A 13878-nucleotide genomic window follows, 5' to 3' on the forward strand; every position below is an offset into this window, starting at 1 on the left:
GCAAGTCAGTTAAGAACAAATTCTTATTTACAATGACGGCCTGGACGACACTGGACCAATTGTGCGCCGCCCTATGGGACTCCCAATCACAGCCGGATGTGATACAGCCAAGATTTGAACCAGGGACTGTAGTGACGCCTCTTGCACTGAGATGCAGTGCCTTAGACCGCTGCGTCCATGTGTGTGTGTGTGTGTTAACTATTTAACTGTACTAGAATGCTTAAAAGGCCGCTAAAATGTTAAATATCAGTTATCGGTATCAGGTTTTTCGACAAGGCAAATATCGGATATCAGTATCGACCAAAAATGTCATATCGGTGCTGATGTTTAGGCCGAGGTAGGTATAGTTATTTTGTGTGCTCTAGGGCACATTCATGGTCCTGGCAACTGGATCTTTTTTGGAACACCATTATTTTTGTCTTACTGAGTTTTACTGTCAGGGCCCAGGTCTGACAGAATCTGTGCAGAAGATCTAGGTGCTCCTGTAGGCCCTCCTTGGTTGGGAACAGAAGCACCAGATCATCCGAGTCTAGTAGGGTGAGGCCGGGTGCTGCAGAATGTTCTATTGTTAAAGAGGATGGGGCTCAAGCTGCCTCCATGTCTCACCCCAGGCCCTGAGGAAAGAAATCTGAACCTCTCTCTCTCTCTTTCTGTCTTTATCCTCCTCTCTCTCTCTCTCCGTAGTGTGGCTCTCCATCAGACAGAGTGGGCCCAGCAGAGGGGGAGACTGATGGCGGCAGCGTGGGTAACTGTCCCTCTGACAAATTGATGGAGGGCAAGCTACTTAAAGGTAAGGCGTGATGAAGACGTGGACACAGATTCACATGTGCGCATACACACACCCGCAACACTCACACATATATACATAAGTACACGCAACATACACAAGGAGGCACAGTTTGTGTGTGCGTGTGGGGGTGGCAAGCGTGCGTGTGAGGTTGGCTGGTTGGTTGGTTGTGTGTGTGTGTGTGTGGCTTAATTTGGAGCTATCAGCTAGTAAATGGCAGTCATGATTAAGTGGCTACAGGCTGTTCATAAAGCGGTCTGGTTGACTGAGGCTCATGTCTGGCCCATGGTAATGACATTAAACCCCCAGCTGTAGATACTCACTCTGTCTGCCTGAGGAAGGTTAATGGTATATGGTAAAAGGAGTGACTGTTACCTCTAACACATTTTCATCTCAAATGACAGCTCGCTTTAATCAAACGCCGCCTCTTCTCTCTTTCATCTCTGCCTTCCTTCCCAGCGTCCTTTGCGCCGATCTGTTTTGCCATCAAAGCCAAAGAAATTGACATGCTGCTGCTGGAGAAGAACCGTGTGCGGCTGGACGACGACTCGGACGATGACCTGGACAAGTTGCTGGGGGAGGAGGGACTGCAGGCCCTCCTAGACGGGGCGGAGATGGTGGTCAGAGAGGTCCCTGCACCCCCCGCCCCCGAGGAGAAGAGACCCACTCTCACCCTGGAGGAGCTGGAGGCTAAACAAGGTAGCTAGCTATTTAATGTCCCAATGTGGCTGCACTTTACATATTAACTTCTCTAGGGCCGGCGGGACGAAATCGTCCCACCTACGTAACAGCCAGTGGAATCCTGTGGCGCGTTATTCAAATACCTTAGAAATGCTATTACTTCAATTTCTCAAACATATGACTATTTTACACCATTTTTAAGACAAGACTCTCGTTAATCTAACCACACTGTCCGATTTCAAAAAGGCTTTACAACGAAAGCAAAACATTAGATTATGTCAGCAGAGTACCCAGCCAGAAATAATCAGACACCCATTTTTCAAGCTAGCATATAATGTCACAAAAACCCAGAAGACAGCTAAATGCAGCACTAACCTTTGATGATCTTCATCAGATGACACACCTAGGACATTATGTTATACAATACATGCATGTTTTGTTCAATCAAGTTCATATTTATATCAAAAAACAGCTTTTTACATTAGCATGTGACGTTCAGAACTAGCATACTAGCAAACTTCCGGTGAATTTACTAAAAATGTACTAAATTACTCACGATAAACGTTCACAAAAAGCATAACAATTATTTTAAGAATTATAGATACAGAACTCCTCTATGCACTCGATATGTCCGATTTTAAAATAGCTTTTCGGTGAAAGCACATTTTGCAATATTCTCAGTAGATAGCCCGGCATCACAGGGCTAGCTATTTAGACACCCAGCAAGTTTAGCACTCACCAAAGTCAGATTTACTATAAGAAAAATGTTATTACCTTTGGTGTTCTTCGTCAGAATGCACTCCCAGGACTTCTACTTCAATAACAAATGTTGGTTTGGTCCCAAATAATCCATCGTTATATCCAAACAGCGGCGTTTTGTTCGTGCGTTCAAGACACTATCCGAAAGGGTAAAGAAGGGTGACGAGCATGGCGCATTTCGTGACAAAAAAATTCTAAATATTCCATTACCGTACTTCGAAGCATGTCAACCGCTGTTTGAAATCAATTTTTATGCCTTTTTTCTCGTAAAAAAGCGATAATATTCCGACCGGGAATCTGCATTTAGGTAAACAGACGAAAGAAAATAAAGCACGGGGTCGACTCGGGCACACGCCTAAGCCCATTGTCCTCTGATCGGCCACTTGCCAAAAGCGTAAATGTGTTTCAGCCTGGGGCTGCCTCGATATCATTCAGCTTTTTCCCGGGCTCTGAGAGCCTATGGGAGCCGTAGGAAGTGTCACGTTACAGCAAAGATCCTCAGTCTTCAATAAAAAGAGCCAAGATGAACAACAACTTGTCAGACAGGCCACTTCCTGTACAGAATCTTCTCAGGTTTTTGCCTGCCATATGAGTTCTGTTATACTCACAGACACCATTCAAACAGTTTTAGAAACTTTAGGGTATTTTCTATCCAAAGCCAATAATTATATGCATATTCTAGTTACTGGGCAGGAGTAGTAACCAGAGTCAGTTGGGTACGTTTTTTATCCGGCCGTGTCAATACTGCCCCCTACCCCCAACAGGTTAAGGAACGTCTTATTTTACTTTACCTAAAAGCTTTTTGAGAATACTCCTCAATTGCCCTGTGTGGCTCAGTTTGTAGAGAATGCAACTTGCAACATCTGAGTTGTGGGTTTAGTCAACCCTGGAGCTGTTCAATACCCAAAAATTATGTATAAAACCACTACTGGATGTCACTTTCAATAAAAACATGTAAATGGCATACACTAACACGGAACCCAAACTGGGTGCGCGCGTGCGCCATCGTGCATAAATTAATTTTGTCCCCCCACACCAAACGCGATCACGACACGCAGGTTAAAATATCAAAACAAACTCTGAACCAATTACATTAATTTGGGGACAGGTCGAAAAGCATTAAACATTTATGGTAATTTAGCTAGCTAGTTTGCACTTGCTAGCTAATTTGTCCTATTTAGCTAGCTTGCTGTTGCTAGCTAATTTGTTCTGGGATATAAACATTGAGTTGTTATTTTACCTGAAATGCACAAGGTCCTCTACTCCGACAATTAATCCACACATAAAACGGTCAACCGAATCATTTCTAGTCATCTCTCCTCTTTCCAGGCTTTTTCTTCTCTGGACTTTATATTGCGATCATAAATTAGGTGCATTACTGCCACCGACCTCGTTCGTCTTTCAGTCACCCACGTGGGTATAACCAATGAGGAGATGGCACGTGGGTACCTGCTTCTATAAACCAATGAGGAGATGGGAGAGGCAGGACTTGCAGCGCAATCTGCGTCACAAATAGAACTGACTTCTATTTTAGCCCTTGGCAATGCAGACGCTCGTTGGCGCACGCGAGCAGTGTGGGTACAATAATTGAATAATATAGATTTCTAAATGTGTTTTTCAACACACGCGACGCGAGCGTTGTAGTCAGGGTATGAGTGTACAACACATCAGGAACACCTTCCTAATATTGAGTTGCACCCTCTTTTTCCCTCAGAACAGCCTTAATTTGTCAGGGCATGGGCTCTATAAGGTGTCGAATACGTTGCTGGCCCATGTTGACTCCAATGCTTCCAACAGTTGTGTCAAGTTGGCTGGATGTTCTTTGGGTGGTGGACCATTCTTGATACACTCGGTACACTGTTGAGCATGAAAAACCCAGCAACATTGCAGTTCTTGACACACTCAAACCGGTACACCTGGCACCTACTATAGCCTTCCCTGTAGCTCAGTTGGTAGAGCATGGTGTTTGCAACGCCAGGGTTGTGGGTTCGATTCCCACGGGGGGCCAGCACAGAAAAAAAAAAGATTATGAAATGTATGCATTCAATCCTGTTAATCGCTCTGGATAAGAGCGTCTGCTAAATGACTAAAACGTAAACGTACTGCCATACCCTGTTCAAAGGCACTTAAATCTTTTGTCTTGCCCATTCACCCTCTGAATGGCACAAATACACCAATCCATGTCTCAAGCTTAAAAATCCTTCTTTAACCTGTCCCCTTCATCTACACTGATTGAAGTGGATTTAACAGGTGAAATCAATAAGGGATCATAGTTTTCACCTGGTGAGTCTGTCATGGAAGGAGCAGGTGTTCCTAATGGTTTGTATACTCAGTGTATATTGTTTTATATTATAAAAGTTGGTCAACTGAAGTGTCATACTGTAGTTTGTGCACCTGAATGATAAATATAAAGGGAACAAAGACTGACGTGTGAATGGCCTGTACTAGTCAGCCTGTCTGTGTGCTGGCTTGCTGTCTCAGTAGGGAAGAAGTCCAGCAACTCTTTGAGGACAGTGGAAGTTGATAAAAATGCTTGTTAAAACCAACACGTTCCGAAGGCTACTGCATTTTTAACAACTTCCACTGTCCTCCAAGAGCTGCTGAATTTCCTCTTCACTTCACTTTGCTTCTCTATTCATGCACCTGATATGTTAAATGACGTAGAGAGGGCCCCGTCCTCTGATGATCAGCAGGTCAGCTAGCTCAATCACCTCACCGTCCTCACCCACCTCAGGCTCTGAATGTCATTACTGGTCTCTCTTTCTCTCTCTCTCGCTCTCTCCCTCTCTTTCTCTCTCTATCTTTCTCTGGTAATATGGCTCTGCTCGCTGGGAGGGCAGCGGGCGGACTTGGAAAGACATCGCTCTATCAAATACACATGCACACTTTGCCTTTTTGCTGGAGGTCAGACGAGCCGTGGGAGGGAGGGAGGGAGGGAGAGAGAGAGAGCGAGCTTCCAGGAAGGGCGTAGGAACAAATTGGAAACAGTTAACCACAGTCGTATTTCTCACCATGGCTTAGCCCATAATGGAAATATAAAGTGCGTTCGGAAAGTATATAGACCCCTTTTTCTACATTTTGTTACCTTACTGCCTTTCTCTAAAATTGATTAAATCATTTTTTTGTCTCATCAATCTACACACAATTACCCCATAATGACAAAGCAAAAACGTATTTTTTGGGGGGTACATTTTTTTATTATTTTTTTTTTTAAGTGTTCAGACGCTTTACTCAGTACTTTGTTGAAGCACCTTTGGCGGCGATTATAGCCTCGACTCCTTGGGTATGACGCTACAAGCTTGGCACACCTGTTATTGTATTTAGGCCTACCGTAAATTCCGGACTATAAGCCGCAACTTTTTTCCCAGCTTTGAACCTCGCGGCTTAAACAATGACGCGGCTAATATATGGATTTTTCCCGCTTTCAAAATGTTTTTCTCCAAAAAAACACATTCTGTGACGTGCTCAGTTTTTTGGCGGCATGAAGCTTTCATTAGACCAATGAGATTGCCGAACGGGTTATGGTCAAACAACTTTTTTGTTTACTGTTTAGATTAAATCGAGTGCTCTCAAACTTCCCATCATTCTGATTACGGTAGTAATTTTGTCACCCTCATCATGGCAAAGACACGGAGAAATGCATACGATGCAGCTTTCAAGTTGAAGGCGATTGATCTGGCTGTTGGAAAAGGAAATAGAGCTGCTACACGGGAGCTTGGTCTTAATGAGTCGATGATAAGATGTTGGAAACAGCAGCGTGAGGAATTGACTCAGTGCAAAAATATAACTAAAGCTTACTGCCAATTTTTTATTTTTTGTTACAAGCCGTGTTTCGTTAAAACCTATTTATTTTTGTTACAAGCCGTGTTTCGTTAAAGCCTATTTATTTTTGTTACAAGCCGTGTTTCGTTAAAGCCTGTGTAAAGTTAATTTGTTTCAATGTAGCGGTAGGCACCTGCAGCTTATAGACATGTGCGGCTTATTTATGTTAATAAAAAAAAGTGGGTGCGGCTTATATTCAGGTGCGCTTAATAGTCTGGAAATTACGGTCGTTTTAGGTGCTGGTTCAGTCTGACAACACACACACCCAGCCCTAGGGGTCAATAGGAATGGAACATCTGTGTGATTATCTCAGTCAGAGGAGACGCAGGGTAAAGAAAGGGCCTGGCAAGTGAAATGAATTGCTGTGTGACAGGGATGCTGTCACTCAGTTAGATTAAAGGGGGTATTAATCACAGACGGGAAACCTAATCTGTAATAATGGATCATCAAGGACGACAACCACCCGAGCCACTACCTGTTCACCCTGCTTCCATCCGGAAGGCGAGGTCAGTACAGGTGCATCAGAGCTGGGACAGAGAGATTTGAAAAACAGCTTCTATCTCAAGGCCATCAGACTGTTAAACAGCCACCACTAGCACAGAGAGGAGGCTGCCTACATACAGACTTGATGTCATTGGCCACTTTTTAATAAATGGAACACTAGTCACTTTAATAATGCCACTTAGAATGTTTACATATCTCGCATTACTCATCTCATATGGATATACTGTATCCTTCACTATCTATTCTTAGCCGCTCTGTCACTGCTCATCCATATATTTTATACTTACAGTTGATGTCGGAAATTTACATACACCTTAGCCATATACATTTAATCTCAGTTTTTCACAGTTCCTGACATTTAATCCTAGTAAAAATTCCCTGTCTTAGGTCAGTTAGGATCACCACTTTATTTTGGAATGTGAAATGGCAGAATAATAGTAGAGTTATTTATTTCAGCTTTTATTTCTTTCATCACATTCCCAGTGGGTCAGAAGTTGACATACACTCAATTAATATTTGGTAGCATTGCCTTTAAATTGTTTTACTTGGGTCAAACTTTTCGGGTAGCCTTCCACAAGCTTCCCACAATAAGATGGGTGAATTTTGGCCCATTCCTTCTGACAGAGCTGGTGTAACTGAGTCTGGTTTGTAGGCCTCCTTGCTCGCACACGCTTTTTAAGATCTGCCCACACATTTTCTATAGGATTGAGGTCAGGGCTTTGTGATGGCCACTCCAATACCTTGACTTTGTTGTCCTTAAGCAATTTTGCCACAACTTTGGAAGTTTGCTTGGGACCATTGTCCCTTTGGAAGACCCATTTGTGACCAAGCTTTAACTTCCTGACTGATGTCTTGAGATGTTGCTTCAATATATCCACATAATTTTCCTTTCTCATGATGCCATCTATTTTGTGAAGTGCACCAGTCCTTCCTGCAGCAAAGCACCCCCACAACATGATGCTGCCACCCCTGTTCTTCACAGTTGGGATGGTGTTCTGTAGCTTGCAAGCCTCCCCCTTTTTCCTCCTAACATAACGATGGTCATTATGGCCAAACGTCAGACCAGAGGACATTTCTCCAAAAGGTACGATCTTTGTCCCCATGTGTAGTTTGTAGCCGTAGTTTGTAGTTTGGCTTTTATATGGCGGTTCTGGAGCAGTGGCTTCTTCCTTGCTAAGCGGCCTTTCAGGTTATGTCGATATAGGACTCGTTTTAATGTGGATATAGATACTTTTGTAACTGTTTCCTCCAGCATCTTCACAAGGTCCTTTGCTGTTGTTCTGGGATTGACTTGCACTTTTTGCACCAAAGTACGTTAATCTCTAGGAGACAGAACACGTCTCCTTCCTGAGCGGTATGATGGCTGCTTGGTCCCACGGGGTTTATACTTGCGTACTATTGTTTGTACAGATGAACGTGGTACCTTCAGGCGTTTGGAAATTGCTCCCCAGGGTGTACCAGACTTGTGGAGGTCTACAATTTTCTTTCTGAGGTCTTGGCTGATTTCTTTTGATTTTCCCATGATGTCAAGCAAAGAGGCACTGAGTTTGAAGGTAGGCCTTGAAATACATCCACAGGTACACCTCCAATTGACTCGATGACATCATTTTCTGGAATTTTCCAAGCTGTTTAGAAGCACAGTCAACTTAGTATATGTAAACTTCTGACCCACTGGAATTGTGATACAGTGAATTATAAGTGAAATAATCTGTCTGTAAACAATTGTTGGAAAAATTACTTGTGTCATGCACAAAGTAGATGTCCTAACCGACTTGCCAAAACTATAGTTTGTTAACAAGACATTTGTGGAGTGGTTGAAAAACAAGTTTTAATTAAGTTTTAAATGACTACAACCTAAGTGTATGTAAACTTACGACTTCAACTGTATATATTCTCATCACATTCCTTTACTAGATTGTGTGTATTAGGTTTTGTTGTGGAATTGTTACATATTACCTGTTAGATAATTCTGCACTGTCGGATCTCGAAGCATAAGCATTTCGCTCCACTCACAATAACATCTGCGACCATTAACATTTGATTTGATTTGATGGATTGTAAAACGATCACACAGGCAGCCTGTGATTACCGATGGTGGGATTCAACAAACAGTAGACAATCCCTGTGTGTCTTATGTGTGTGTGGGTCCATTTAGCAGACAGCATTGGGTGTGTCAGCACACACTCTGTATCATGACCAATGATTCAGACAGACCACCTCAATTGTTCTTTACTGAAAGCCCTAAGCCTGTGCTGTTATTGAGTGAGACCAGTGGCAGCTCTCATTACTAAAGAGTGTGTGTGGTCGTGCATTGACGTGTGCGTATGCTGTCTGTCTAATCTGCCATTAGGTCCTTTGTTACTTATGCCGTTCTGAAGTAACATTTACAACAAAAATAATAATTTGTTCCATCATCCTCCCTTAGTAGTGTTGTAAACAATAGCATGAATAGTTTTACTGATGGCAGGCTCAGACTGAAACCAAAATGTATTTATTTTAAAGCAGAGCCAGTGATTTGATTGCTAAAGCACTTAAGTGGCCAAAGGACCCCACTGATTGGGGCGTCTCTCACACACACAGACTGAACAGCTCTGTCTGTCTGTCTCCCTGCCTGTCTGTCTCGCTCCTCTTTTCTTTTTTTATGTTTCTCTTCGTCACTGTCTTCTCAGTCTTTCACTCACTCCATCCATCTCACTTCTTGTTTCTCCTCCATCTTTCAATGTATACTCTTTCTAAGTTGCTTGCTCTCTCTCTGTCTCTCTCAATTCAATTCAAGGGGCTTTATTGGCATGGGAAATATGTTTACATTACCAAAGCAAGTGAAATGGATAAACAAAAGTGAAATGAAAAAAAGTTAACATTAAATATTACTCACACAAGTTCCAAAAGAATAGACTTTTAAAATGTCATTATGTCTGTATATACAGTGTTATAGCGATGCGCATCTCTCTCTTCACTCTCTCCGTATTAAGTGAGTGGGAGTCTACCATAGAGTGGTATAGTATATGTAAGGTCTCTGTCACATTTGTTGGTGCAGTAATGTTAGTTCTGTTCCTGATGTGTTCACACTAAGCCTCAAATGATTCACCTATGATTCGCGGCCAGCCTATTTATAGAAAGAAGTCCGTATTCACCCCCTATGGTTGTGTAATATAATGACTTGTTTTCTAGCTCTCCCTGTGCGTTTTCGATGAACAGACTAGGGAAGATTGCAGAGGATGATCACAGACAGACAGTAAATTGAGCTATTGTATTGTCAGGCTGGGCAATTTAACCCCTCGCTGCAGTCGATGCCCAGGGTCCACGTTAATATAGTCATCATTTGTTCCTGTCTCATCTATTTCTCCCCATTCTCTCCTTGTCGTCTCTCCGTCATTGAACAGTTAGGTTGAGCTGTGTCTACAGAGAGGAATGTAATCAGACACTATTTGCAGATGATGGCACTAGACCATAATAGCTTATTTCCCTGTTAAACACTAAAGTGCCATTCACACTACATCTGCCCTCCACTATAGCCTATATATCCACAAACTTTACCTTGGAGGTGAGGGTCTGGGAATGGTGAGCTGAAATGTGACCATACACTTCAATACATTTGTCTACTCTTTCTCAAACAGTGTCTTATCCCTTCCCATCCTATGCCCCTTACTTCATTGCGGTGTTAATGTCTACAATATGTACCTAAACCACTCTGTCTCCCTTCCTCTGCCTGCGTCTTCATCACTCTCTTCCTCTCCCTCTACTGCCTCCGCTTTCGTTTGCTAATCTGCCGCCCCCAGCCCTGCTTTCTTGTCTGCCCTCCTCCACTCTCCCCCGTTCCATTTGATCCTCCACTGCCCCTCGTTCTCCCCCTGCTCTCATCTCTTCCTCCCCCGTATTTTCTCTCCTCATCTGCTCTGTGTCGATCTCCTCCCCAGCCAAGCTCCAGCTGAGCCTCACAGTACAGTAGCTTTTCTCTTTCACACCTAGACACACAAGGGAATCCCTCGCTCTCAGCACATCCCTGACCCCTTCTCTCTCCCGGACTCTCCCTCTTAACAGTAAATACTCCACTCTCTCTGTCTCCCGACATCCAAGCAGAATCTCTGATGAATCTATATCTGACCTTTTCCTCTCTCCTAACAGAAACTATGATTCCGGTGTATCAGATATCAGACCCCCCTCTCACTCTCCACCCATGCAGAAGCTAGGATGTCAATATATACTATAACTCACCTCGCTCTCGCTCTCTGCCAATTCAATTCAAAGGACTTTATTGGCATGGGAAACTTACAGTGCATTTAGGAAAGTACTCAGACCTTTTGACTTTTTCCACATTTTGTTACATTACAGCCTTATTCTAAAATGTGTTAAATCGTTTTTTTCCCTCATCTACACACAATACCCCATAATGACAAAGCAAAAAACTTTTTTTTTGTGTGTGTTTTTGTTACCCAAATGTATTTAAAATAAAAAACATAAATATCACATTTTACATACCGTAAATTCCGGACTATAAGCCGCAACTTTTTTCCCACGCTTTGAACCCCGCGGCTTAAACAATGACGCGGCTAATATATGGATTTTAATAAATGGATATATGGATTTTTCCCGCTTTCAATTTTTTTCTCTCCAAAAAAACATTCTGTGACTTGCTCAGTTTTTTGGCAGCATGACGCTTTCATTAGACCGATGAAATTGCCGAACAGGTTACGGTCAAACAACTTTTTTGTTTACTGTTTAGATTAAATCGAGCACTCTCAAACTTCCCATCATTCTGATTACGGTAGTCATTTTGTCACCCTCATCATGGCAAAGACACGGAGAAATACATATGATGCAGCTTTCAAGTTGAAGGCGATTGATCTGGCTGTTGGAAAAGGAAATAGAGCTGCTGCACGGGAGCTTGGTCTTAATGAGTTGATGATAAGACGTTGGAAACAGCACCGTGAGGAATTGACTCAGTGCAAAAAGACAACTAAAGCTTACTGCAATTATTTTTTTTTTTTTACAAGCCGTGTTTCGTTAAAGCCTATTTATTTTTGTTACAAGCCATGTTTCATTGAAGCCTGTGTAAAGTTCATTTGTTTCACCTGCAGCTTATAGACATGTTCAAAATAATATATTTTTTTAAATTCAGTGGGTGCGGCTTATATTCAGGTGCGCTTAATAGTCTGGAAATTACGGTAAGTATTCAGACCCTTTACTCAGTACTTTGTTGAAGCACCTTTGACAGTGATTACAGCCTCAAGTCTCCTTGGGTATGACGCTACAAGCTTGGCACACCTGTATTTGGGGAGTTTCTCCCATTCTTCTCTGCAGATCCTCTCAAGCTCTATCAGGTTTGTATGGGGAGCATCACTGCACAGGTATTTTCAGGTCTCTCCAGAGATGGGTTTCAAGTCCGGGCTCTGGCTGGGCCAGTCAAGGACATTCAGAGACTTGTCCCGAGGCCACTCCTGCATTGTCTTGGCTGTGTGCTTAGGGTTGTTGTCCTGTTGGAAGGTGAACCTTCGCCCCAGTCTGAGGTCCTGAGCGCTCTGGAGCAGGTTTTCATCAAGGATCTCTTTTCTCTGTTAATCTTTCCCTCGATCCTGACTAGTCTCCCAGTCCCTGCCGCTGAAAAACATCCCCACAGCATGATGCTTCCACCACCATGCTTCACCATAGGGACGGTGCCAGGTTTCTTCCAGACATGACGCTTGGCATTCAGGCCAAAGAGTTCAATCTTGGTTTATCAGACCAGAGAATCTTGTTTCTCATGGTCTGAGAGTCTTTAGGTGCCTTTTGGCAAACTCCAAGCAGGTTGTCATGTTCCTTTTACTGAGGAGTGGCTTCCGTCTGGCCACTCTACCATAAAGGCCTGATTGGTTGTCCTTCTGGAAGGTTCTCCCATCTCCACAGAGGAAATCTGGAGTTATGTCAGAGTGACCATCGGGTCAGCACTAGGAAGAGTCTTGGTGGTTCCAAACTTCTTCCATTTAATAATGATGGAGGCCACTGTGTTTTTGGGGACCTTCAATGTTGCAGAAATGTTTTGGTACCCTTCCCCAGATCTGTGCCTCAACACAATCCTGTCTCGGCACTCTCTCTACGGACAATTCCTTCGACCATGTGGCTTGGTTTTTTGCTCTGACTTGCACTGTCAACTGTGGGACCTTATCTAGACAGTTGTGTGCCTTTCCAAATCATGTCCAATCAATTGAATTTAACAGTCAAGTTGTAGAAACATCTCAAGGATCATCAATGGAAACAGCATGCAGCATATGTCCACATATTCTAAGTCAGAACCGTTCAGAGTAGTGATGCTAGTCGGGCGGGCGGGTTCTGGCAGCAATCGGTTGAAGAGGATGCATTTAGTTTTACTAGCAGTTGGAGGCCACGGAAGGAGTGTTGTATGGCATTGAAGCTCGTTTGGAGTTTTGTTAAGTGTCCAAGGAAGGGCCAGATGTATACAGAATGGTGTCGTCTGCATAGAGGTGGATCAAAGAATCACCAGCAGCAAGAGTGACATCATTGATGTATACAGAGAAAAGAGTCGGCCCGAGAATTGAACCCTGTGGCACCCCCATAGAGACTGCCAGAGGTCCGGACAACAGGCCCTCAGATTTGACACACTGAACTCTGTCTGAGAAGTAGTTGGTGAACCAGGCAAGGCAGTAATTTGAGAAACCAAGGCTATTGAGTCTGCCGATAAGAATGTGGTGATTGATGGAGTCGAAAGCCTTGGCCAGGTCGATGGAAAGGGCTGCACAGGACTTTCTTTTATCAATGGTGGTTATGATATTCTTTGGGACCTTGAGCATGGCTGAGGTGCACCCATGACCATCTCGGAAACCAGATTGCATAGTGGAGAAGGTACGGTGGGTTTCGAAATGGTTGGTGATCTGTTTGTTAACTTGGCTTTCGAAGACTTTAGAATGGCAGGGCAGGATGGATATAGGTCTATAACAGTTTGGGTCTAGAGTTTCTCCCCCTTTGAAGAGGGGGATGACCGCGGCAGCTTTCCGATCTTTAGGGATTGCAACAATTTCTGCAAATAATTTTAGAGAGGGTCCAGATTGTCTAACCCAGCTGATTTGTAGGGGTCCAGATTTTGCAGCTCTTTCAGAACATCAGCTATCTGGATTTTGGTGAAGGAGAAGCGAAGGGGTGCAGTGCTGTTGGCCAGGGTAGGGGTAGCCAGGTGGAAGCATGGCCAGCCGTAGAAAAATGCTTATTGAAATAATCGATTATTGTAGATTTATCGGAGGTGCTTTTATTCTCCATGGACTTTACGGTGTCCCAAAACTCTTTGGAATTAGTGCTACAGGATGCAAATTTCTGTTTGAAACAGCTAGCCTTAG

At 43.4% G+C, this 13878-nt stretch overlaps 1 protein-coding gene across 2 annotated transcripts in view; it reads left to right on the forward strand.

Annotated features, from left to right (window-relative positions):
- Nucleotides 1-13878, forward strand: part of LOC106566361 (splicing factor SWAP) — a 130557-nt gene that overhangs the window by 63364 nt on the left and 53315 nt on the right. For both annotated transcript variants that reach the window (XM_082955394.1, XM_082955395.1), the window contains exons 11-12: nucleotides 685-790; nucleotides 1247-1486. In XM_082955394.1, coding sequence (XP_082811520.1) covers nucleotides 685-790; nucleotides 1247-1486 — 346 coding nt within the window. The remainder of the gene's footprint in view (nucleotides 1-684; nucleotides 791-1246; nucleotides 1487-13878) is intronic.

Source organism: Salmo salar, chromosome 01, assembly GCF_965601325.2.
Source record: "Salmo salar chromosome 01, fSalSal1, whole genome shotgun sequence".
Lineage (NCBI taxonomy): Eukaryota > Metazoa > Chordata > Actinopteri > Salmoniformes > Salmonidae > Salmo > Salmo salar.